Raw genomic sequence first — 22,776 nt, 5'->3', positions numbered from 1 at the left:
GTGTGTGTGTGTGTGTGTGTGTGTGTGTGTGTGTGTGTGTGTGTGTGTGTGTTCTATCAAGGAACATTAGAAAGCTCTAGAAGAGTCACAGGAACAACTTGAAATAGAAGAAGCTGGTGCCATGGCAGGGCCTCCTTGGAGAAAAAGCCTGTTTGGATGCCTTCTCAGAAGCAGCACCTCACACAACAAACTCTGAGTTAGGTTTCGCACCTCCTAGGTTAGAATGTTTTCTCTCTGAGGTGTAGGGGGTGTTTTCTGGAACATAGAGACACGCTGCCAGTTTCTTGTATTTAAAACCATTATACTACCAAACCGTTCTGGGAAGTCAGGTGCCCTTCAGCACACAGAGCTTGAGAACATAACACCTCTGACTTGCCTTCACTAAGCCCTTCATAACCACCCTGGCTCTAGTCCCTGGTGCCTCAGGCTGGCATCCGCCAAGTCAAATGGCTCCAATCTGAGTCCACTCTCCAATGCTTAAGGGGAAGACTTATCTCCATAGGACACCCTCGACTTCCTTTAATGTGTGGGGAGATGTCTTAAAGGTAAAGGGCTTACTGTACAAGCCTGATGACGTGAGTTCAAGTCTCCAATACCCATGTTAACATTAGTTGTTGTGGCATACTTGTAACCCCAGGGCTAGGGATGAAAACTTTCCTATAGGTCCAGGTTCAGTAAAGGATACTGTCTCCAAAACTAAGATGAAGAGTTGATCCAGAAAGACTTCAGGCTGACAAGATGGCTCAGCTGCTAAAGGTGCTGCTGAGCCTGGTAACCTGAGTTCAGTCCTTGGGACCCACATGGTAGAAGGGCAGGGCCTGTCCCTGCAAGTCCGTCTCTGCCCTCCACATGCACACATAAATTAAAAAATAAATGTAATTTCAGTTCAGAGTCGTCCACAGCTACAAGTTCCAGGCCAGTCTAGATTATTCCATGAGATCCTGACTGAAAGAAAAACAGAAGAGAAGACTGCTAACCTCTGACCTCCACACGCACCCTCACACATGTGTGTCACCCATGCGTACACCACTCAAGAGTTCAAAGTTGACAGCCAGAAGTGGGAGCAAAGCCTATTGATCCTCTGTCGTTGTTGTCCCCCACCCCACACGCACACACACAGCAAAATTGAGAGCTTGCTAACTAGTGTTTACGGGAGTGCCTGGCCCTCACCCACCCTCCTATATGTCGGGAGCATGGTTGCAAAGCAGAGAGCCTGCAATGTGGAGGATTTCAGTTCCAGGAAAGGATACCACATGGGAGAAGGGACATTTGCCTCAGTTTCAAGAGGAGATGAGAAAAACCAATAACTCGTAACAGGCGTGCTGAATTAGCAGGAGAAGTTTGACTTGTAATCAAAGTTAAGCGAGAAATGGTTTTTTGAACTCTTAAACCCAGGAAATGAGCTTGCCAATCTGCTGTATCGGAGAGATAGCATCTTGGCACCCTGGGAAACAGAGTTCCGACAAGCACATTATTACACTCGTTCTCATATCTGTTCGAAAGTCTTTAAGATTATTAGAAATTCTTGACAAAGCCCAGGGACACGCCTGCAGAAATGCTAATGCTTCTGTTGTGATTTGTGGAAGGTTGATGCCAGCCGCTACCAAGTCGGTCTGCTCCCCAGTGGTTACCGTTTGGGGACAGGCATGTTTAATGCAACATTCTGTATCTAACACAACACTGGCTATCCCTAGCAGGAGTTTCTGTGTGTTCTCCTTACCTCTCTCAAACCCCTTCAGTTCCATTTAGCTTGTCCTTGCAGAAGATCCGTTATCCCCGTAATTAAACAACCCACTGTCCCGATTAAGCCATTCTCTGTTACTTCAATTACATCCCATTGTTCATTAAGTCCTGATGTTTGCACTTCAGCAATCTTGTTTTTAATACTCCTAGCATTTGTGGAGAAACAGTGAAGTTAATTAACAATTCTTAAGCTCTTTTTTTTTCTTTCTACCATAGTGCAAATCATTTCCATTATGACTTGAGATAATACTGAAACTATTACTAGCTTCATAGTTAGCTTCCTGATCAAAGAGTGAAACCATTTTTCATAATCGTGTTAGGTAAGTTATTCCCTGGTCGATGGCAAGCTGTGGAAAATGAAAAATTAACTTTAAATGAGTGCTTTCAGTGTCGTTCCTCTTCGTGGTCTTTCTCTTCACGCCTATCATCTTGGAATTAGAGAAATAATTTAGCTATCTCAGTACAAAAGTATTTAATTTTCATCTCTGTGGTTCAAATTAATTATTCTTTCATTATGTATACCTTTTACAAAACAGTTGCTTTGACTATGGTCATAACACTCTGAGCACATTCCATTTCGTCTGATCTTGGAAGTTAAGCAGAGGCAAGCCTGTTTACTATCTAAATAGGAGAGCCCCAGTATTGCAAAGCATGGTAGAAACAAAATTAATTTTCTAAGTTTGTCTTTTTGGTGTCGTCATTTTCCATTTGAAGATGGTGTTACGTATAGCAGAAACCATCAGTCAACAGCCTGGGGCCAAATGATGCCCCTTGACTGTTTCTATGAATAAAGTTTTATTGGAACATAGCTCTGTGTATTTGTTTCTGTATTATGCCTGATTGGCCCTTGGCTAACAATGGCAGAAAGTGTTAACTAGTTGCACCAAAGACCATATGAACCTCAAAGCCTTAAATAGTTTCTATCTGACCATCTATAGATAATTCACCAGCTCTTAAACTGACACTTAAAAGTGGGGGGGGGGTGTATCTAGAATCTTCCCACTAACCTGAAAGTACTTGGCAAAGTGTCCACAAATCTTTTCTTGCTCTGTTTTCTCCGTTCTAGGATCTGCAAGTGTTCTAAGTATAGAGAAACTGGTCACAGAAACACAGTGGGGACATTATCTTCATCACCTTGTCTTGTTCAGAGGACAAAAGGCTTTCTTCTGCATGTCTCTGCCCACTGCAATTCTGTTAGGGAGCAGTATCCCTAGCTGGGAGCTGGCTGTCCTTGATTAGACAAGGAGAAGGGACCGGACATGGTGGAAGGCGGATGAGCACAGGGTTAGGGAGACGGTTGAAGGCAGGGAAGGCTTCCTCAGGGCTGAGGAGACAACTGTTGAAACCACTTGGACCGCTGGCTATATAGAACAAGCTGCAGCCTTTCTGAGTTTGGTACATGAAAGAGATTTTCCTCTTGACTTTCATTTAGCTTTGAAATGGAAGTAGAATTATATTTTATAGCTTTTATTGAGTGAGAACAATTATTGCTCAAAGACCATTTACGACAAAGTTGCTGGTTTGTAAAAGATTCCTTTACAATTACTTTATAGGAATTATAAGGTATCTCAGTAAGGATGCAGATACATCCAGCCCATGTTAGCCACGGATATGTCAGAGGAACTAACCAGGTGACATAGACCTCCCCTGGGACAGGGCTGACTCCATATCCAGTTTATTCCTTTCCCCAAGAAGCCTCAGTTTTTCTGTTTCCTCAATACCTCAAGCTTGGGAGAACCATTAGCTAAGTAAGAATGTAGTTGGTTGCCCATGTGCTGTTGGGCTAGGATCAAAGACTCGTGGTTTAGGCTCTGATAGTCCTAGGTCTGAAACTGGTCATGGTCCATTACTGTGTGACTTTGGGCAAGTCACCACCTGTCAGCCTATTTGTTCATCTATGAATAGTTGGTGATAAAAGCCTAACCTTGTAGGTTTTTGTAGGTAACCTTCCTGACTTGTGTTAAAGTCAGAAAATTATGTATGTTACACACCTAGCCGCTTTTCCTGGTATAGAGGAAGTGGCCATTCTTTGTGACAGTTTTTTTTTCTTGCCACCTTTAAGGTACACTAAAGGGATGTCTCTTCTGTGGTCCTTCCAGTTGTTTATTTGCTGATGTGTGAGGCAGGGGAGCCAGGTTAGCCAGCTCTGTCATCATGATAAACATGTCTGAAGTATCCATGTGTTGTGTTAGCTCTGTACAGGTTACATGTGTCTCCTGTGTCTGGGCACAGACAACCGAATGATAGATAATACCCTGACAGGCAGGGGAGGAGTTGGCAGTGGTAAACCTGAACAACTACCTAAAAGAGACTGACATGAAGCATGCTGGGAAAAGACCAGCCATTTTGATCCAGTCCTCTCATGTGCACTGTGAGTCTCCAGATGGCCTTCCTGCCTGATGGCTTTCTTCTGTATACAGCTATTAGGAAGCCATACAGCTGTGTAGAACAGAGGTCCAGATGCCTGAGACCAAGCAGCGGAAAGACTGATTTCTCTCCAGTGTGAAGGGCCAGAATGGGCAGCCCTGCTCTGGGATGCCTGCAGGTAACTTCTTGGAATGAGGTGTCTGCTTCCTCAGCCTCTTTCCAATTGCCACAGCAGGACCCCAGCAGGGCTACACAAGAAAGGACAGATGGTCACCAGCTGTCTTGCAAGGACGTTTCCCAGGGGTTGCCACATAACACATCCATTTAAAGTCATTGGCTAGAATGTGGTCACGTGGCCACACCCAACAGCGGAGACAGGACAGTGCCCAGAGACTCTGCAAGCTATACACAGTGGTGCTGATCCATACGTGATTTCGGAGGATGCATAGTGCATGGTTTGATGCCGAGCCAGAGGCAAAAGGTCAAGCCTCCTCTAGCGTGCCCACCCGTCATAGTCTACTGATGGAGTACCTCAGCAGGGTAGAGTGACTACCCTCAGCAAGGAGAACACCATGCCTAGCCTCCTGGTGTTTTAGTGGGAGTCTGGACATAGTCAAGTGTGACCCTACCAGAGCTGTAATCTGGGACAAGCTTCCAGACCTTGGTGTATCTCCCTGTCTCCATCTGTTAACCGAGGCTAATAATAGTCCCTCACCTCACAGAGCTGCGAGGATTCGATGAAATTAGCAAATTTGTTGCTGCTGGGATGTGGTAAGCGTTCGATAAGTGCCGGCTATTGTTATTATTATTAGAAACTCAGTCCTTACCACTCCCTCCCTAAAAATAGCTCAGGGCTTCTCCCTCTGAAGCAAGTGGTGGTTTGGGGCGAAGGCAGAGGTGGGCCAGGAAGGTTTCTGTGCTCTCTCTCTCATTCTAAGGAGATTGAATTCTTTTTCCCCACTTCTTGGTCTGATCTCTTGACTTAAGATCGAAACCTGCTGCCTACCAGTCGGCTAAGTCTGGCAGCTGAGGTTCTTCATGTCCAGAGACCTTCCTCACCTCCTTTCCAGACCTATTCAAATGTAACCTCCCCCATGAAGCCTCCCCCAAGTTCTTTTCCTGTGAATGCCTCCCTCAAGAACCTTCCAATCACCCCATTTGTGTCCACTTGGCTGTATTATTTATTAGTCAGGGCTCTCTGGAACAGAGATCTCAACCTGAGGGTTATGACTTCTTTGGGGTAGCATATCAAATATTCTGAATATCAGATATTTACATCATGATTCATAACGGTAGCAAAATTACAGTTATGAAGTAGCAACTGAATATCATCATGGTTGGGGAGTTACTGTGACATGAGGAACTGTATTAAAGGGTCACCACATTAGGTAGGTTGGGAACCACTGCCTAGATGAACAGAACTGATGGAATAAATGTATATCAAGAGAAGGTTAGTTAAATAGCTTATGTGATATAGTCTGGGTAATCCAACAGCAGCTGTCTTCACATTGCTTATCTCTCCAGTAAGCTGCTCAGTCCATGAGGCTGGATGTCCCAGCAGTCCCTGCCTGCTGCTAAATGCCTGGGGGAGTCCTGGAAAGCGATTGGTCTTTACTGTGCATCAGAAGTCAGAAGAAACCAAGTTGAGTTCTATCAGCAAAGTGGGTAGTGATGGCGGCAGCAGAGAAGATGAGCTTACCAATAAGACATGAAGGCAGTGAAGCAAAAGCAGAGGTGTTTCCTAGGACCTCCTTTATCTGGGCTGTCACCTGAAAGTGCTGCCCACATGCAGGGTGAGCCTTCCTCTTCAGATAAAAAAAAAACCAAATCCTTCCTAGGTATGCCAAGACATGTCTCTCTTAGTTCATCCTGGATGCGGTCAGGCTGACAGTCAAGATTAACCATCGATCACACTCATCATACCCGGTCTTAGAACTTATGTTTGTCTCACAGTTAGCCTAGCTTACCAGTGCTTCCCATCTGGATTTGCACTGAGATGAATGGTATCATCTACAATGCCCTACACTAATGGATACACAATAAACATGTCTGTGAATGACTCTAGCTACCATTAAAAATTGGCAAAGTGAAGGGCACTGGTTCGGGTACATTCAGCTCCAAGTTAAAGAAAATGGGACCAATGAGACCAGAAACACTGACTGGAGGCCAGTGTTGCCCACACCTAAGGAACAGCTATATGCTCAGCCATCTTCAACAGAAGCCAGGATCACCATCTCGGGCGCCATGGCCTTGAACTTATAAGATGGCTGTCATAGCTTCCCCCCGCCCCCTGACCTTTTGTTGTTGTTATTGTTGTTGGGATAAAGAGTCTTTCCTTTCTGTATCCTTGTCCAGAGCTTAGTCACATAACTGCTCCCTGGTGGAGGAGGACAGGGAGCTGCCACCAAGGCCATTCCTCTACCCTGATTGGGTTCTTTGCTGCTCATCAGCCAAAAAAGATTGCATGGCTGTTGCTTGGGTCAACACCAACCACAATTGCTACCTCAACTTCGCTGGTATTTTGTGCCAAGGAAATCAGGGACCAACAGAGAAAAAGAATGTGCTTCAAAGGACAGGCCTTTTGTGGTGGTCAGAAAAAAAGCTATGGATCCGATAGAACTGGCCCAGACTGAATGGTCCAATTAGCCTTCCAGTCTCCTGGCATGCCTGCATGCAAGGGATTCTCTGAGTGTGTGTGTCCTGAGGTGACAGGTGTGTCTCCCATACTTGTTGTGGGTAACCTGAGAACATGTTTTAAGCAATCCCCAACACCAAGGAGCACACAGAGGAGCTTGGGTCTGCGGGCCTCTGCAGGGAAGGGGCTGCACAGGTGATCCATCCACTCCAGAGATAACAGAGATGACGCCATGGAGCATTGGCCAAAGATCAACCCTTTCATGCCCACATCTGAGGCAATGAGGACAATCACTTCTCCCTAGCATAGAAGAGAGGCTCAGATAGATGTCTCTGCTCTGGATGGGAGTTTTAAGACTCGGGCCAGTCCTGTGGGGGCCCTCCACACACATTCGAGGAAACTACTGTCTGAGCACTAAGAATTGCCAGCATGAAAAATGAACAGAAATCAATTTGTGTCTGGATTTACTCTCAGAATTCCCTGTGGACTCTGTAAAATGCCTTTTTACCTCTTTTCCACCCATCTAGCTGTGGAGGCAGTGGCAGATTTACATTAGTTTACATGCAGTTAAGGTATTTTTTCCTTTTGGTTATGTTTTTAAGTACATTTATTGCCTATAAAGAGGTGCTATTGTTAAAGACAAAGGTGCCCTTTAGGTAGCAACAGAATGTTATTTTGTAAATGCCAATAAAACTATTTCATGATCCAGGATGGCTGAGGCTCTGATTAAAAGGTGTTTTCCATTCATATTTATTTTGGAAGCCTTTGACAGCATCTTTCTCAACATAAAGAATCAGGAGTAAAGAAACAGCAACCTGGCCACAGGAATAGAATTTACTCCCAAATGTGCTTCCTAACTATCCCAGGGCATGCTAAGGCTCCAGTTAAAGACCCAGATTATAGCTGATGTAAGAAACAGTTCCTGGATGTTAGGAGAGGTTCTGAGAGCTCATCAGAGCCCTGTGAGGATGGGTCAGAGCTTAGGAAGGACACCTTAGCTCAGTGAGCCCTGACACCAGCTCAGTGGGTATGCAAAGTATACATTATGTCCAGACTTAGAAACTCTGTCCCTGGAGCAATTCACCCCTCTGTGCCTCAGTTTCCTCATTTTAAAGTGGGGATTAGAACAGCAATATAACCACCTTTGCCTGGTGGTTAAAAGAGTCAAAGAAGTATGCCATAGGGCTGGTAGTATAATGTGCTTAGCATGTTCCTCATGTTGAGTTTGAGTTGAACACTGTTCCCCCATTAAAAAATGTCATGTCTTGAAATACATTTGGCAGTTCTGTACCAAGAGGACCTAATGTCTGTAAAAGAAGGGAAGTGAGAAAGAGGGCTTGAGTATGAGTTTGCCATGTTGGACTCTTCTAGATGGTCTAGTCTACAGTTGTCCCACTCACCTGGTACCCCTGTTTTCTCCTTTGCCTGGTGTTTTTTGTTTTTCATTCCTGAGTGAAGAGGCATTTGGAACCCCTTGCTTGTGGCTAGATTGCCCAGAACACAGTTTCTTAGAGAATGGACAAGTGTGACTTCATTTTAAAACAAGAACTTATATGGAGCACATTGAGACTACTGGTCAACCTCCAAAGTGCAGATTCTACTCATTTCCTGGTTTAAATCATTTGGCTAGGTCTGCACTAAAGTGACTATCGTAAGGGGGTAAATATTGTCTTGGGTGTTATGTATAGTAAAAGGCCATAGGCTGGGTAGCCTGTAAATACCCAAGTTCCTAAAGACAGAGTAGTTAATCTGTTCCTTGTCAAGTTCAATGTATGATGAGTGCCACTTTCTCACTGATGGTGCCTCATTCTCTGCCTTGGGGAAGCCCTATTGAGTTTCACTGAAATTGGTGCCTCCTGAAGCTTCTGTGACAATAGGCCAAAACGACCATATGTATGTAAAATCCTGGCTAGCCAAGAAGTACTCAGGACAGAGCACCATGTGACCATGAGGCCTAGAACTCTATGTGGTAATCCAGAGCAAGGTCTTCCCTTTAATGCTGCCTGTGTTGAAATCCTAGATCTCAAGGTGAAAGTGCTTAGTGAGGGGACATTTGGATAACTGACGAAGGCAAAGGTGTCCTTAACACTGCTGTGCCCCCATAATGAGACATGCAGGATCTAAGAAACTTACTGCGGGGACTAAAGAATGCATGGCTCTGAGAACCTGCCCAGAGTTTTAGATATCTCATGACATTGTGGGGGTCTGTGAGCCATATGCCCTGAGCACGGGTCAACCAGTCATGATTGTAAGGGTGATGCCAATTCAGCATCAGGTACTATCAGAAGTCAGTTGCCATCATTCACCTGTTGCAAGTGAGAAATAGAGACCCAGAGAAGTGAATCAGTTGGCTAGTGGTGGGCTAGAATTAAAGCCAGGAGCCCACGAGGTTCCTTTCGTGGGTAGGATCTTCCTTCTGAAACACTATGCGTGCAGTCAGTCCCCCTGGACAGTGTAGACTGAGTCTCTGCATCCAGATGAAAGTACACTGACCTAACGCTACAGTGGCATTGATATCAACTGGATAAGTCATTACCACCATTATCCTTTAGCTCTGCAGCACCCCTGGTCACTGTTTCCTTGACCTCTGTATTAGAAGGCAGATGCTGTTAGAATCTAATTCAGAGTCTCATGAATGCAAGGCAAGCTCTCTCTACCACTGACCTGGCCCTCCCCACCCCCATGCCATGCTCATATGCACTTCAGGATAAGGATCCCCCACTCTCCAGATTATCTGTTTTCGCTTCCTTTCAAAATTTCTCTTATAAACTTTATTATAAAAAACTTGCAAATGAAAACACCACATACCCAAATTAGCCAGACCTAAAAGCTGTACACCACAATGAACTTCTGCACAGTTAGAACTGGTTTCCTTTCTGGACCCACGATTTGAGCCTTTCAAACTCCCTCATAAAGCCAGGCCCCTAAACATTGACAAATGATGCATTTCACACTGTATCCAAGTCCTCCAACTCACTGATAACTGTGCCCAGGGATCTGAACCATGTTATGTTACTTACCAAGTCTTCTTTGCTCACTCTGAATTAACCCTCCCAAGCATCTGCAGCCGGTAAAACTTGGAAGTTTTTTTTTTTTTTTTGATCTGTGTATTTGTTCTTAGACAAAGTAAACTTGAAATTGCTCTTAGGTTATTTTTCAGAATATTCCCTGGTTCTATGTTTTTATACATACACAAAGACTTCCTTCCCCCATTAGTTAAATTTTGAGGTTTTGCTGCACTGGGAGACCAGTAACTGACACAAGGCAAGCAAAGGCTCGGAATGTAATTAATGCAGGAATAATAGCGCAGGGTGGGGATCTCGGTATTTTAATGAGGACTCAGAAACATCTGACTGCAGATGTTGAAAGTGGAGGGGGAGATGAGTGTCACCATAATTAATGCCGCATAGTAAGCAGCGACCTCTTTGGTGTGATCAATACCTGAACCTCTTAACCTTTCCTGTCACCTGGACCATCACTTCTGGGACTCTGTGGTTCTGTTAATAAAAAAGATAATCATCAGTCTGTGCTCATTTGCTGTGGGATCTTTCCAAGTAATTTTTTCTTTCTTTCTTTCTTTCTTTCTTTCTTTCTTTCTTTCTTTCTTTCCTTTTTTTCTTTTTTTTAGGATGAAATTAGAACTCACCATTTTTTGCAGATTTTTATGTGTGTATATATTTTCCTCTCCAATATATTTATTCAATGCTTGCTCCGTAATGTGTGTTTTAACTTTCTGTTTTCCCTTCCATTATCCCTGAAAAGGATGGATTATGGAGAAAAGATTAAAGTAGTATAATGCAATCCGCTGTTTGCTAATGTGCTGTGAGAGGCATGCGTGCCTCTTATGAATGCCTTTCAGACTGTAGTTACCTAATAGACTTGGGAACCTGTTTGTATTCTTGCAGGCATTAAATGTCGTCTTTGAAAAAATCCCAGAAAACGAGAGTGCAGATGTCTGTCGGAATATTTCAGTCAACGTTCTTGATTGTGATACCATAGGCCAAGCCAAAGAAAAGATTTTCCAAGCCTTCCTAAGCAAAAATGGCTCCCCATACGGACTCCAGCTCAATGAGATTGGTCTTGGTAAGTTTCGTTTTCCTCCTACTTTCTTTCTGATCAGTGACAATTATATGGCCCGAATTGTTCCCAGAGGCCATGTCTGGGGACCCAAGAATGGTTTGGCTCTCTTTTGAGCTTCTTAATTCTTTCTAGGAAGCATCATCCGAGATACCATTAAAAAAAAATACTGTATTTGCAAATCAATGTGACTGTGACCCAGGGCCACATGGAATCACCCTGCATCAAGGAGGACAGAAAGGTGCAAAGCCTGTGCCCTTCTGGATATGTTGCATTTCACACTGCATTTGATTTGTTTGTTGTGATACGGAGTGTGTCATTAGTGGGCGGCTCAGCCGAACAGTGTTTTAACTCCAGCCTGCTGGAAAGGTCATCTTCCTCTCTGCTAATCGCATCCTGCATTAAGTGTCTTCTCCGTCCTCCCCCGACACGAAGCGGCATCTGCTGTGAATTCATTTGTGGGTTCTATTGGTATACTGCAAAGGAGAGCATATGTGTGAGCAAGCTAACAGGGCTCCGTTTCCCCCAAATGTTCATCAACATTTTAAAGTTGAGCTCAGCGCAACCCTCCCAAGAGACTGCTGTGGGATTTTAGAACAGATAATGGGACAGGAAAGAGGAGTCGAATCGTGGCGGTGACAGACAGCGTAACGAGGTTCATCTCCCCTTCATGTACAGTTGTAGGCCTCTGTGAAGCAGGCAATTAAAATCCTCCCCCACCAATCAAACCTCCTGCTACAACCATTGAGAAAAGCCTGGAGGCAGGCCTGGGAAATTTGGGGGAGGCCATGCAAACATGTAGCAACTTCAGTGCCTGCTTCAAAGAAAGCAGGCTGCTTAGGCACCGCTCTATGCCAGGGCTGTGCTTCCTTGCATGGCCTGGAGTACCCAGCAGCTTAGATAGAAGCAGAAGGGGCAGCCCCATCTAGGGGACTGATGCGTGACCCAAGCCATCAGCTTCCTTGACTTGAAGATTACCTTGCAAGTGTGTGGCTCTGACCACAAAGAACATGGGCACACCCAGCCTAATAACCACAGGGAAACAGCCCAGGAGAATTCTCTTTGCCACAGGAAGTCCATAGCAGAGTCTGTAAGGTCCTTTGGGGTTTGTGCCAACCAGGTGTCCCACCCCCAACCCCAAAGCTGGGAGGCAAGGAAAGAACAAACTGGTGGCATTGTGTTCTGTTCAGATGGACAGAAAGCATATATGTACAGAATGTTACCACCTAGGAATTGGGAATAGCAGGGCCTGGCCTAACTGGGAAAGACTTGCCATCTAAGACAGCAGAGTCATTTGGTTTGTGCAGAAGTTGCCTTGTGGGTTGTTACAGAGTCATTGTCACCAGATTTTGGGGGTGACAGGGAGAGATGAGATAAGGTCTCACTGTTGTAGCCCTAGCTGACCTAGAACTCACTATTGAATGCAGGCTAACCTTGAACCTGTGATGATCCTCCTGCCTCAGCCTCCTGAATGTTGAGCTTATAGGCATGAACTACTACCTCATCTGGCTATTGCTAGATTTAAAGAAGAAAAAAACCTAATTATATTTTTTATTTATCAAGTGTGCGCATATGCATGTGCTTACACTTGTAGAGAAAGAAGACAATCGTGAGTGTTGGTTCTTGCCTTCTACCATGTGAGTCCTGGGACCAGAACTCAGATTTTCATGTTGAGAGGCAGGTGTCTTTATCAACTGAGTCATCTCCCCAGCCTCCATTGCTAGGTTTGCAAAAAAAAAAAAAAAAAAAAAAAATTAGAAGTCCAGATTTGCGAGTGTGTGTGTGTGTGTGTGTGTGTGTATGTGTAACCTCCAGATATTTACATGTTGCTAAATTGTTATGTTGATAGTAACATAACAATTCATAAAATACTGAACAAATTCAAGAAAATACAACAGGTATCTGTGGCTCCCTTCTGACTCTAAGGACAGTAGTGTGCTAGCTGGGTTGGTGTGTTAGTAAACAGGAACTCTCAGGATCCATGGAGAAAAGAGCTCACGCTATGAATGAACACACACATGCATGGACTGGTATTACTGGAGGTAGTTTTTGAAGGTTCTAATCCTTCAGATGATGGGTGATTCTGTCTTCAAGGTCTTCACTTCCAGGCTTGACTCAGAGTACTGTTTCAGGAAGAGTGGTCTGAAATATTAGGCCCTAGACACAGCCCCAAAGCTTTTTGTCTGGCTGGCTATCTCCACGCCTTCCAACAAAGCTCTACCACTTCATTCAAGCATAACACTATCAACATATTATCAAACATTATTAATAATAATTGTAAGAGTGACTAGGCAGCACTCTTTTTTTTTTTAAGCTGTGATTTTAGAAGGGAACCAAACGCCTCTCCCCTTTTTCAGAGCTACAGGTGGGAACACGACAGAAAGAACTCCTGGACATTGACAGTTCCTCTGTGATCCTTGAAGATGGAATAACCAAGCTAAACACCGTTGGCCACTATGAGGTAAGACCAAGACAGCCTCACCCACTCCTTCTTTTACCCACAGTCCTTCCTGGCCTGGGTAACTCAAGGACTAGGAAAACCCTTTAAGAACAAAACTAAGACTCGCTATTTCTGAGTGGTTTGCAGGTTGCCTGTTTCTGAGAGACATGCTTTCCTTGTCTGCTCATTCAGATGAGCCCAGGCTTTACTGTCTCTCGTAATGTCCCCATCACATGTCCCCCTCCTCACAAGGCTTGCCATCTGAGTCTCCATCTTGCCATTTAGATCAGAGACTTTGCCTTGGCAAGGCTGCCTGACCTTGCACAGTGTGTTCTTAGGAAAACTATGGGTGAATTATCACATGTGCATGCCCCTCCGGCATGTCAAGTACATCAGTGCCGAGCAGGGTAGAACTCTCAGCCTCCCCTCTGTCCACTGTGCTGACCTTGTGACCTTTTGTGCCAAGGCCTTGCTCTCAGGAAGTTCTAAATGTCCTGTTGGTTTGCACTATTCAGCGATGTCCCCTTCAGCCCCTTGACTCACATGCTGGGTGAACACTGAAATCAGTGAAGTGTGCTCATGACATCTCAAGAGAACTGAGTGCCCCAGGCCTGTATGTGACATGACAGGAACCAGGAGAAGTTCCCGATAGAGACTTTGGGATTCGTTCAGCAGTGTCGGTCCGGATCTTTGTTGAGTTTGTGTTACGTGCTAAGAACTGGGATTGTAGGGGAGATGAAGGAAAGGTGACACCTTATGATACAATAGTGCTGTAGATCAGAGACCCACAGGAGGCTTCCCATGGAAGCCATAGCTGAGTTGAGTCTGAAGGATGGTGCTGGATTATGGCTGTCAGCACTTCTAGCAGGGGAGAGAGAGCAGGCATGCTGGACAGAATAGCTTTCAGTCTGGCCAGAACCCAAGGAGGAACTGTGCTAGCCTGAGAACATGCTGGGTGACATGCTGACTCAGCTTTTCTGATTTTTGGTTAGTCCCGTCCTGCAGCAGTCCTGTGAGGGAGGGGCCATTGTTTAACCTACTTTACAGATGGGCTGAGACCGGAGGTCTGTCTCTTAACCAGCCCCTTGGGTCTTCATCTTCTTAAGTTTGTATCTCAAAGACAGTGTGGGGCATCAGAGGGCCTAAATTTGTGTCTCAGAAAGTGATTGGGATGGACATGAAATAGGAAGACCCATTGGAAACTGTGGGAAAACTTCCGGTGAGGAACAACATTGTGCAGAAGAGCACAGTGTCCCTAGATAGAGGATACTGTGAATGGTCACAGGGGGCCCAGAAGGCGGGCACTGTAGTCCTTGTAGATGGAAGTAGGGAGGACAAGGATGGCACTCAGGAGGGGAAGTTGCTCTCTTTCTGAGAGGAGAAGCCAGAGTCAGAGTAGCTACTTCATGGTCCCAAAGCATCAGGGTTGACTTTGGGCGTTACCAGGCTTCACCTTCATCTCGTTTGCACCCGAGACCATACCTGAGCAGGTGTCTGCAGAGTCAGGAGCAGGAAGCATCCCATCCTTGCATTTTGTCTTGCCAGTGGGGCCCTGTGGCTACTTCTGGAGATTTGACAGAGACTTATGACCCCCTCCCATATAAGTCCTGTACAGTTCAAGTTTCCTGACCCAGAATCACCTGGCCAAACCCAGCATTCTTGGCTCAGAGGGGAGGGGGACGTTGTGAAAATTCCCAGTTTTCTCAGGGTGGGTTCCTGGGCAGCAATAGTCCCAAGGGATGTAAGTGGGCGGAAGGTCTGAGAGGGTCTTAGTACATCACCATGCATTCAGGGCTTTAGACTGTCTCCTCTCCATGAGTCTGGCTGACAAGTTGGTCTGGTTGTCCAAAGGCATCCAGGTATTGCTGTCCCTTGTTGGTGTTCTTGACTGGAGTACTGGCCTTGCTCCAATTAGCCTCCCCTGCCCTATCTCTGCTTCACCTTCTCCCCAACCATATGGCATTGGGTGGGACCCTGAGGAAGGGGGTGGCCAATTATTACTCCTAATAGGGGTAGGCAGGATAGGTCATTCCCACAGAGAAAACAGAAGCACACAGCTGTCTGCAAGACACAGGCAGCCTGTCAGGAGAGATGAAGCATCACTCTTCCTGGAGACATCTCTCGTACTAGACACCTATCTGCGTAAGGATGATAATGAAATTAATCCAGCCTGTAGTCACTTCCCGTCCTGATGATTTATTGGCCTCATAACCCAGCATTGCTGCCTGGTGGTAATAAATGACAAGACCAGGACATGAGAGCTTAACGACGGATTCTGCTTACGTTTGGAAAGATAAGCTGCAAGGCAAATAGATGCAAAGCGCTTGAAGGAACCCAGGGAGGATAGCCGGCCGTGCTCCCTAAAGCTGGACCAGTGCGAAAGCCTGCTTTCCTAGGGACTGAGCTGAAAGGACTCATCCACCCCACCTTTGGCTGCCTGAGTCTGCACTTGATTTTAATAGCACCTCTACAGACTCAAAATTTGAAATAAATTGAGAGGGCTGGGCTGACGTTTGCTTTTGCCCTTTCGTTAAAGAACACCATTTTCAAGTACTCGCTTTTCCCTCCAAAGAGACAAGATGGTAATTATCAGTCTTATTCATTTACCAAAGCACCCTAGTTTGAGTCACTGTATGTGCTTGAAAGAAAAAAAAAACTATATTTCATTTAAAAATAGGGTCTAATTCAGAGTTCTAAGTGATTCAGACTTACCTCCCCCCAATTAGTCCAAATTAGTTAGGTTTTAAAGTTAATCGTTGGTGACGGCCAGTCCCTCCTTCTGTCTAAACAGAGTCTCCTGCTGAAGTGTAAGGCCCAGCTTCTTGTACCTCATTTTGTGAGGGCAACCATGGGGTGTGGCAAGTCTCTACTTGACCTTTGCTCTGAGACTACTAGGGGGTCAGAGAGTACAGAATATAGGGTTGGGTGCCGTCCCTAGAGCTCCAGGCTGCCGCTTCTGCTCTGTCAACCTACTGTGTGGTTTCCAATTCATCTCCCAGCATTTTGACAGTTGCCTTCTATGGCAGCAGCAGTGGCAGTCAGCACTCATTCTTGCCCATAGTGCTGGGCTCCACGGATGCTTACCCTAGCCTGATGCTTTTAGGCTAGAAATATTGTTTCTCTTCATTCTCATGAGAGGCATGCAGAGGACAGCAAACCTCTGCTCCAGTGTTGTTCCATCTTGTGCGGGAAAGGGGTTGTGAGCCAATGACTTTATAAACACATGCAACCAGCAACATCTTTCTCTCTATAGTTAAACCCTCACAAACTGGCTCTGGCTCCGGGTGTTTGCTATGTAGAGTATCTTACTGGTAGCATCAGGGTAGACTGTGGAGGCATGCTTGTAGGCTAGGTTTCCTTCCTCTTTCCTTTGGCACCCCCTGTGACCTTTTGCTGGGCCACATTGTCACACCCTGCCATTAGGTTGCACAGGGTCTGCAAGTCAGGTGTCTAGCAGAGCAAGAAGTTTTCTCTACCGATCACACATCTTGTTCTGAGCTGTGAGTTTTGAGGAGGGGAAAAGATGACAAACCACTAAGTAGTTGAAGAACATTGTGTGCTAGTGAACAAGTAGTCACTGCTGACACCAAATTTGCCATTCGGAGGACATTCACAGTTCTCAGAAATGTTTCAGATTATGCGTGAGGTAAGAGCCATGGTCCTTCTGGAGATGTTTCATCTCTGCTCTGAAATAAAAAGATTGGACTACCTCAAAAAGGCCCCTTTAGATGTTGGTTTATTTAATCAACAAAGACACTGCTGCTACTCCACATACTGATCTAGGGGTTGCCAGCAGCAGCGACTTTGGTCCTCTTTACTACCCCATGAATTGAATACTGTCATTTATATTCAAGGCTGGGGAGGATAAGAAACTTGGCCATATTCATTTGGCTTCTTTTGACACTCCAAGGTCATCAGCTGATAAAAAAGAATTTCCCTCCCAAACCTTGGCCCTGCTTATATCAACGGACAAAGTTGTTTCTGAGTGGGGATTTTAGCCCATCTCCTGATCCCAGGCTTCCTGGCTGGAGAGTTGGGCCTGATCTATGAAATTAGTCTGGTAAGAAGTGTTCTCTGATGCCGACAGAAAAGGTTCACTTCTCTTGAAGCCTTGTGATGAATCTCACGGCTCCTGGGACAAGACTCTCAGTGAACAGCCTTTCAGAGAGTGGCTCTGAGGAATGAAAGATACCAGGGAAGTTTTCCCTGAAGTCATTTGTATCGATCATTGTGCTTTTTAGATTATTTTCCTTAAACTCAGATCACATTCATCATTTTCCATAAAACTCAAAGGCATAATTCCGTAAATAAAAAAAAAAGCTGAGCCATATGAATTTGCTAATGGTTGATCACTTTTACCTATACAAATAACATTTTTATGAAGATTGACTTTTATTCTTTATGCTTATGTAAGTACACATATGTGCAGGTGCCTTCAGAGGCCAGAGAAGAGGTATCAGATCCCCCTGAGTTGGAGTTATAAGTGGTTGTGAGACAACTAGTGTGTGTGGGGAACCAAACTTGGGTCTGTTGGAGGAACATCAAGCACTCTTAACCACTAAGCTGTCCCCACAAATAACATTTTTAGAATCTTTCTTATTTATGTATTTATTTATTCATTCATTATATATATATATACATGATCTATCTGCATATATGCCTACATGCCAGAAGACAGCATCAGATTCTAGTATAGAAGGTTGTCATTTGGGACAGGAGAGATGGCTCAATGGTTAAGAGCACTGACTGCTCTTCCAGGGGTCCTGAGTTCAATCCCCAGCAACCACATGGTAGCTCACAACCATCCATAATTGGATCCAATGCCCTCTTCCGGTATGTCTGATGACAGTTACAGTGTACTCATATAAAACAAACAAGTAAATCATTAAAAAAAAAAAAGAAGGTTGTGAGCTACCGTGTGCTTGCTGGGAATTGAACTCAGAACCTCTGAAAGAGCAGCAGACAGTGCTCTTTACTGCCGAGCCATCTTTCCAGCCCACAAACAACATTTTTATATGATTAAGTATGTTTGTATTTTGTCTCTAGAAAAATCTATCTTTATGGGATAATCTATAACCTATGACATAAAGACAGCATTTTGCCATCGAGATATCTCATTTATGCACAGATTTATTTTAGAAGTGACTTTATTAGCTTTGTTTTAAACAAGGGCTTCTTATGTAGCCCAAACTGGCTTCCAGCTCCATATGTTTGAGCTGAGCTCTTGAGCCTCCTGCTTCCTTAGCCTGAGTGCAAGGATTATAGGTATTTACTACCACACCTAGTTTGTGCAGTGTTGGGATCAAACTCGGGGCTCCGTGCGTGCTAGGCTAGCATCCTAACAGCTGAGCTACGTCCCAGTCATGGCTTTAATTACTAACATGGGTTCATTTCATCCCTGTGTGGCTACAACTTCTAATTCTGATGATGAGAAAGTCTATACTTAACTTCTGTCACATTCTAGGCTGGCATCACTGGGGAGGGTTTCATTTGAAATTGCCATGTACACCTACCTATTCTGCCCTGGGCTGGAAACACAGTCCTACTGTAGATCTATCTAGTGGCATTAATCCTTCCTTAAGTCAGGGCCCAGATGATGTTCCATGCCTCACAGAAGGACAAGTGGATGGATGTGGCACTCTGGGAAGTGGTTAGAGCTTCTGGGATGCAACAAACAGCCACTGTGGTTTTAACTCTTTGGATCCCATGGCACTTTTGAAAAAGGCATTTCTGGCTGCAACTTGGCAGCAGCTGACTTGAGAATAGAAAATCGGAAACCTTCTGCTTCCCCCAAACACCTGCAAATTATTTTCCTGTCCTTATAATAGTGTTAAAGCATCACACAGGGTTGAAATGTTCTAGCCCTAGAGCAGCTGTGAAAGTCAGAGACATGCTCACGAAATCCAACTCATCCACTAATAAAATGCTTTTTACACCAGCTCTTGGAAGATAATTTTTGGAGCAAAATCTCCTTGATACAAGCTGCGTCTACACTATCTTAATGCCTGAGCACAGTGCCAGCAGCCGAGCATTGCCAGCTCCCGAAAAGACATTTGAACTTTTGGCAGCATTCCTTATCAGAAGGCCCATCCATGGTGTTTGTGATTATAGAGGAAGGGTGCTTGCTTTTGGCAAAACAAAGCGTCTGACAGTAGCGAAGTATTGGCTCAACACTCAACAGGATCCATTTGGGATTCATTCTTTGACAATTACCCAGAATGAATCACCAGCTTCCTTTTATAAAAGGATATTTATTGGGCTAGAATCAGTACATCCAGCTCTTGGTGGGGAGGAATTTTGTTAACTGCGTTCACACATTCTTATAAGTGTGGTGTATGAGTTCTGCTAAGGGGATGCCTACACAGGGAGTTTATTTTAATTGTGTCAAATATGGAGGAGAATTGAGAAACCATTCAGAAGACAATGAATGGCTCAAGGAGAAAGAGAAGACTGCTTGGGAATAATGGCAGCCCAAGAGCTCAGTGAGAATTTAGAACACTTGCTGCAGCCACTTTGAGGCCTGATGGTCTAGCTAGCTCTCCCCAGACTCTCCCTCTTCCTACAAGATGTCCTGAACACTGGCAGTGGGAGGCTTTCAGCCTAAACTTAGCAGCTGGCTGGACACAGCTGGCTAGCCAGCTGTGTCTGAGGCCTCTGGAGAGCTGCCTCTTCCTCTGTGGGTGTCACCTGAAGGAGATTGTGTTTAATTCTGTGGTGCTTAGCAGGGAGGCCTGTACATTTTGATAACCAACATGCAGCAAGCCAAAGAGCGATTCTAAGATCCTCCCTTCTTTTTTTTTTTTTCCCAAACCAGGGAAGGCCAAGTCCAAAATTGTATTAGAGCTTTAAAGTGGAGAGGAAAGTCACTTAGCTGATAGGATTCAAAGTGACAGTTGCTCTTCAGGCCAGAGCTGAAAGGAGGTGGGGTTGGTCCCTGGCTTGCCTCCTCTCTTTGACCATGCTTTGTCTTATGCTGTGGACCACCAGCCCCTCCTTCAGAACGATTTATTCTTAACCCCTGCCTGCCCTTTGTATCTTAGCATCCATGTTTTCCTCTGCCTGAAGGTAACTTCTGCACCAGTCATTTCTAAGGACTTAGCTGGTTATGCACGAAAGACCTTGGAGGGCCTCTGGCCCAGGGGTCCTTGGTTCTAAAAGGCCTTAAAGTGAGGGTGTTGGATTTCATCTCCAGGGGAGGCCACACAGAGGCATGGCATTAGCCCAATTGCAAGATAAAAGCATTTGTCATTAACCTATCCAGGTAAAACCTGAAGAGATTTTTGACAGAACTATACTGAGTTACAGTTTATGTTCCTCAAAGTTTGTGGACGTTTAGAGAGAAGACTGTAGCTTGGTGATAGAAAACCTGCCTAGCAAGCACAGAGCCCTGGCTTCAGTCCCCAATACCAGGATACATAAAAAACCCAAAACTAACAAAACTCACCTGTTTAGAATGTGGGACTCAGTGGTTTTAGGTATAATCATAGAGTTGTGTACCCATGCTGCCTGACTAAGATATTTCATCACTTTTAAGAGAAACTCAGTACTATTCAGTCTTCTCTCTAACTCCCATTTTAAAAAGACCACTAGCAGTCGATATAAATTGGCCTGTTCTGGGCATTTTAAATGAATGAGATCATACGTGTGATCTTGTAACTGGCTTGTTTCAGTTAGCATATTTTTAAAGTTAATCTATAACATTGCATGTATTAGCATTTCCTTTACCATATGGCAGTTTTTGTTGTACATTCATCTCGTGGGCTATTATACAGTTATGAAAAGGGATGTAATGGCAGGCAGAGTGTATATTAATAAATGGCCACAGGCCTTACATTGACCCTAAAGAACATACATTTAGGACATCAAACACACGACGGTATGTACTGTTTAAGTCCGTTTGTCTGAATCTCCAGAGCACGTGAGGCAAGTCAGAGAGAAGAATGACTGTTGCCTGGGAACGGACAGACAGGCGGCCGTTCTCAGAACCTTGCAGTGTTTCACAAAACAATGTAGGTGGAATTACAGCCCATTTGCACAAATCCTATTTATAGGAATGACCATAGTTATACATGTAATAACAGTTGTACTGGCTAGTTTTATGTCACCTTGACACTAGCTGAAGTCATTTTGGAAGAGTGAACCTCAACTGAGAAAATATTTCCCACCAGAATGGCAATGGCAAGTCTGAAGGGCGCTCTCTCTCTCTCTCTCTCTCTCTTTCTCTTTCTTTCTTTTTTCTGAGACAGGGTCTCACTATGAAGCTCTGTATGTCTTAGGTATACCAGGCTGGCCTCAAACTCACAATGATCAGGCCACCTCTATCTCTAGAGTGCAGGGAATAGAGGCATGTGCCACCATGACTAACTCGCAGGGCATTCTCTTGATTGATGATTTATGTGGAAGGAGCCAGCTCACTGTGGGTGGTGCCATCCCTAGGCTACTGGTCCTGAATGACATAAAAGCAGTCTGAGCAATCCACGAGAGCAAGCCAGTAAGCAGCACTCCTCCATTGCCTCAACCAATTCAGACGATGTGACAGAGAGCGCATCTGCTTGGGGGCTCAAACAGCAAATACTTATTTCCCACATTTCTGGTGCCTAGAAGCCAAGGTCATGTATCACCAGACCCAAACCTGGTAGTCAAAGCCTCTTCCTGATTCAAAAGGCTGTCCTCTCATTGTGTATTTATGTGCTAGTGGTAGGAAGAGAGGAAGGTAGCAGGTAGGCTCAGCTCTGTCTTCTCAGAAGGACCCTAATCTCATTTCTAAGGGTTTCTCTCTAGGATTTATTTAAGGGCCCCACCTCCTCATACCATCATATTAAGATGACTCAGCATATCTATTTGGTGGGTACACAAGCATTTAACTGGTAATGAGTGTAAACCCGGGGGTGGGGGGAGCCACTCAGGCCTCTCCTGACTTGCTTGGGGGTGAGGGCTGGACTAAGATGGTTTACTCCTCCTCTCTCTCTGAGGCAGCTCCCGTCTCATGTAGGTCACAGGGCACTGCCTTCCACAGATCTTGCTGCCTATATGTATCTTTCACAGGACCGCAAGCCCCTTGAGCCCAGACAGTGTTTGGTCACCCAGCTAACCTCAGCCTGCGCACTAAATGTAGCAGTCCTTGATAAATAATAAGTGAGAGACCGTAAGGTCTATTTCATTCCTGGTTGACGTTGAGAAATCCATTATATTTTGAAAACTCACATGTTTTATCTCTGGTTTCAGATATCAAATGGCTCCACTATAAAAGTCTTTAAGAAGATAGCAAATTTTACTTCAGGTAACCAATATAGTATTGTTAACCTTTTGTTCTTACCAAGCTTTATGAAGTATTACTTTTTTTTTTTTTTTGCTTCTGTTAGACATACTGTCACAGAGGTATGATTGAGTTGTTGCTATGTAATTCTCTTGAAGCTTAGAAAAGCCAGCCTGCTCTGTTCCTAGTCCTAAGAACATGGGTTCTGCCAGAAGGGAGGAAAACTGTAACCGTGTGGTAAAGGAGTCCCAGCACAAA

At 44.8% G+C, this 22,776-nt stretch overlaps 1 protein-coding gene across 1 annotated transcript in view; it reads left to right on the top strand.

Moving 5' to 3' along the window:
- Plxnc1 (plexin C1) overlaps positions 1–22,776 on the top strand; it is a 130,679-nt gene that overhangs the window by 97,429 nt on the left and 10,474 nt on the right. The window contains exons 22-24 of the mRNA XM_028783039.1: positions 10,651–10,828; positions 13,180–13,283; positions 22,488–22,542. Of these exons, the coding sequence (XP_028638872.1) occupies positions 10,651–10,828; positions 13,180–13,283; positions 22,488–22,542 (337 nt within the window). The remainder of the gene's footprint in view (positions 1–10,650; positions 10,829–13,179; positions 13,284–22,487; positions 22,543–22,776) is intronic.

Source organism: Grammomys surdaster, unplaced genomic scaffold, assembly GCF_004785775.1.
Source record: "Grammomys surdaster isolate TR1022 unplaced genomic scaffold, NIH_TR_1.0 958, whole genome shotgun sequence".
In the NCBI taxonomy this organism is placed as follows: Eukaryota; Metazoa; Chordata; class Mammalia; order Rodentia; family Muridae; genus Grammomys; species Grammomys surdaster.
This window is presented reverse-complemented; position numbering and strand designations above follow the sequence as displayed.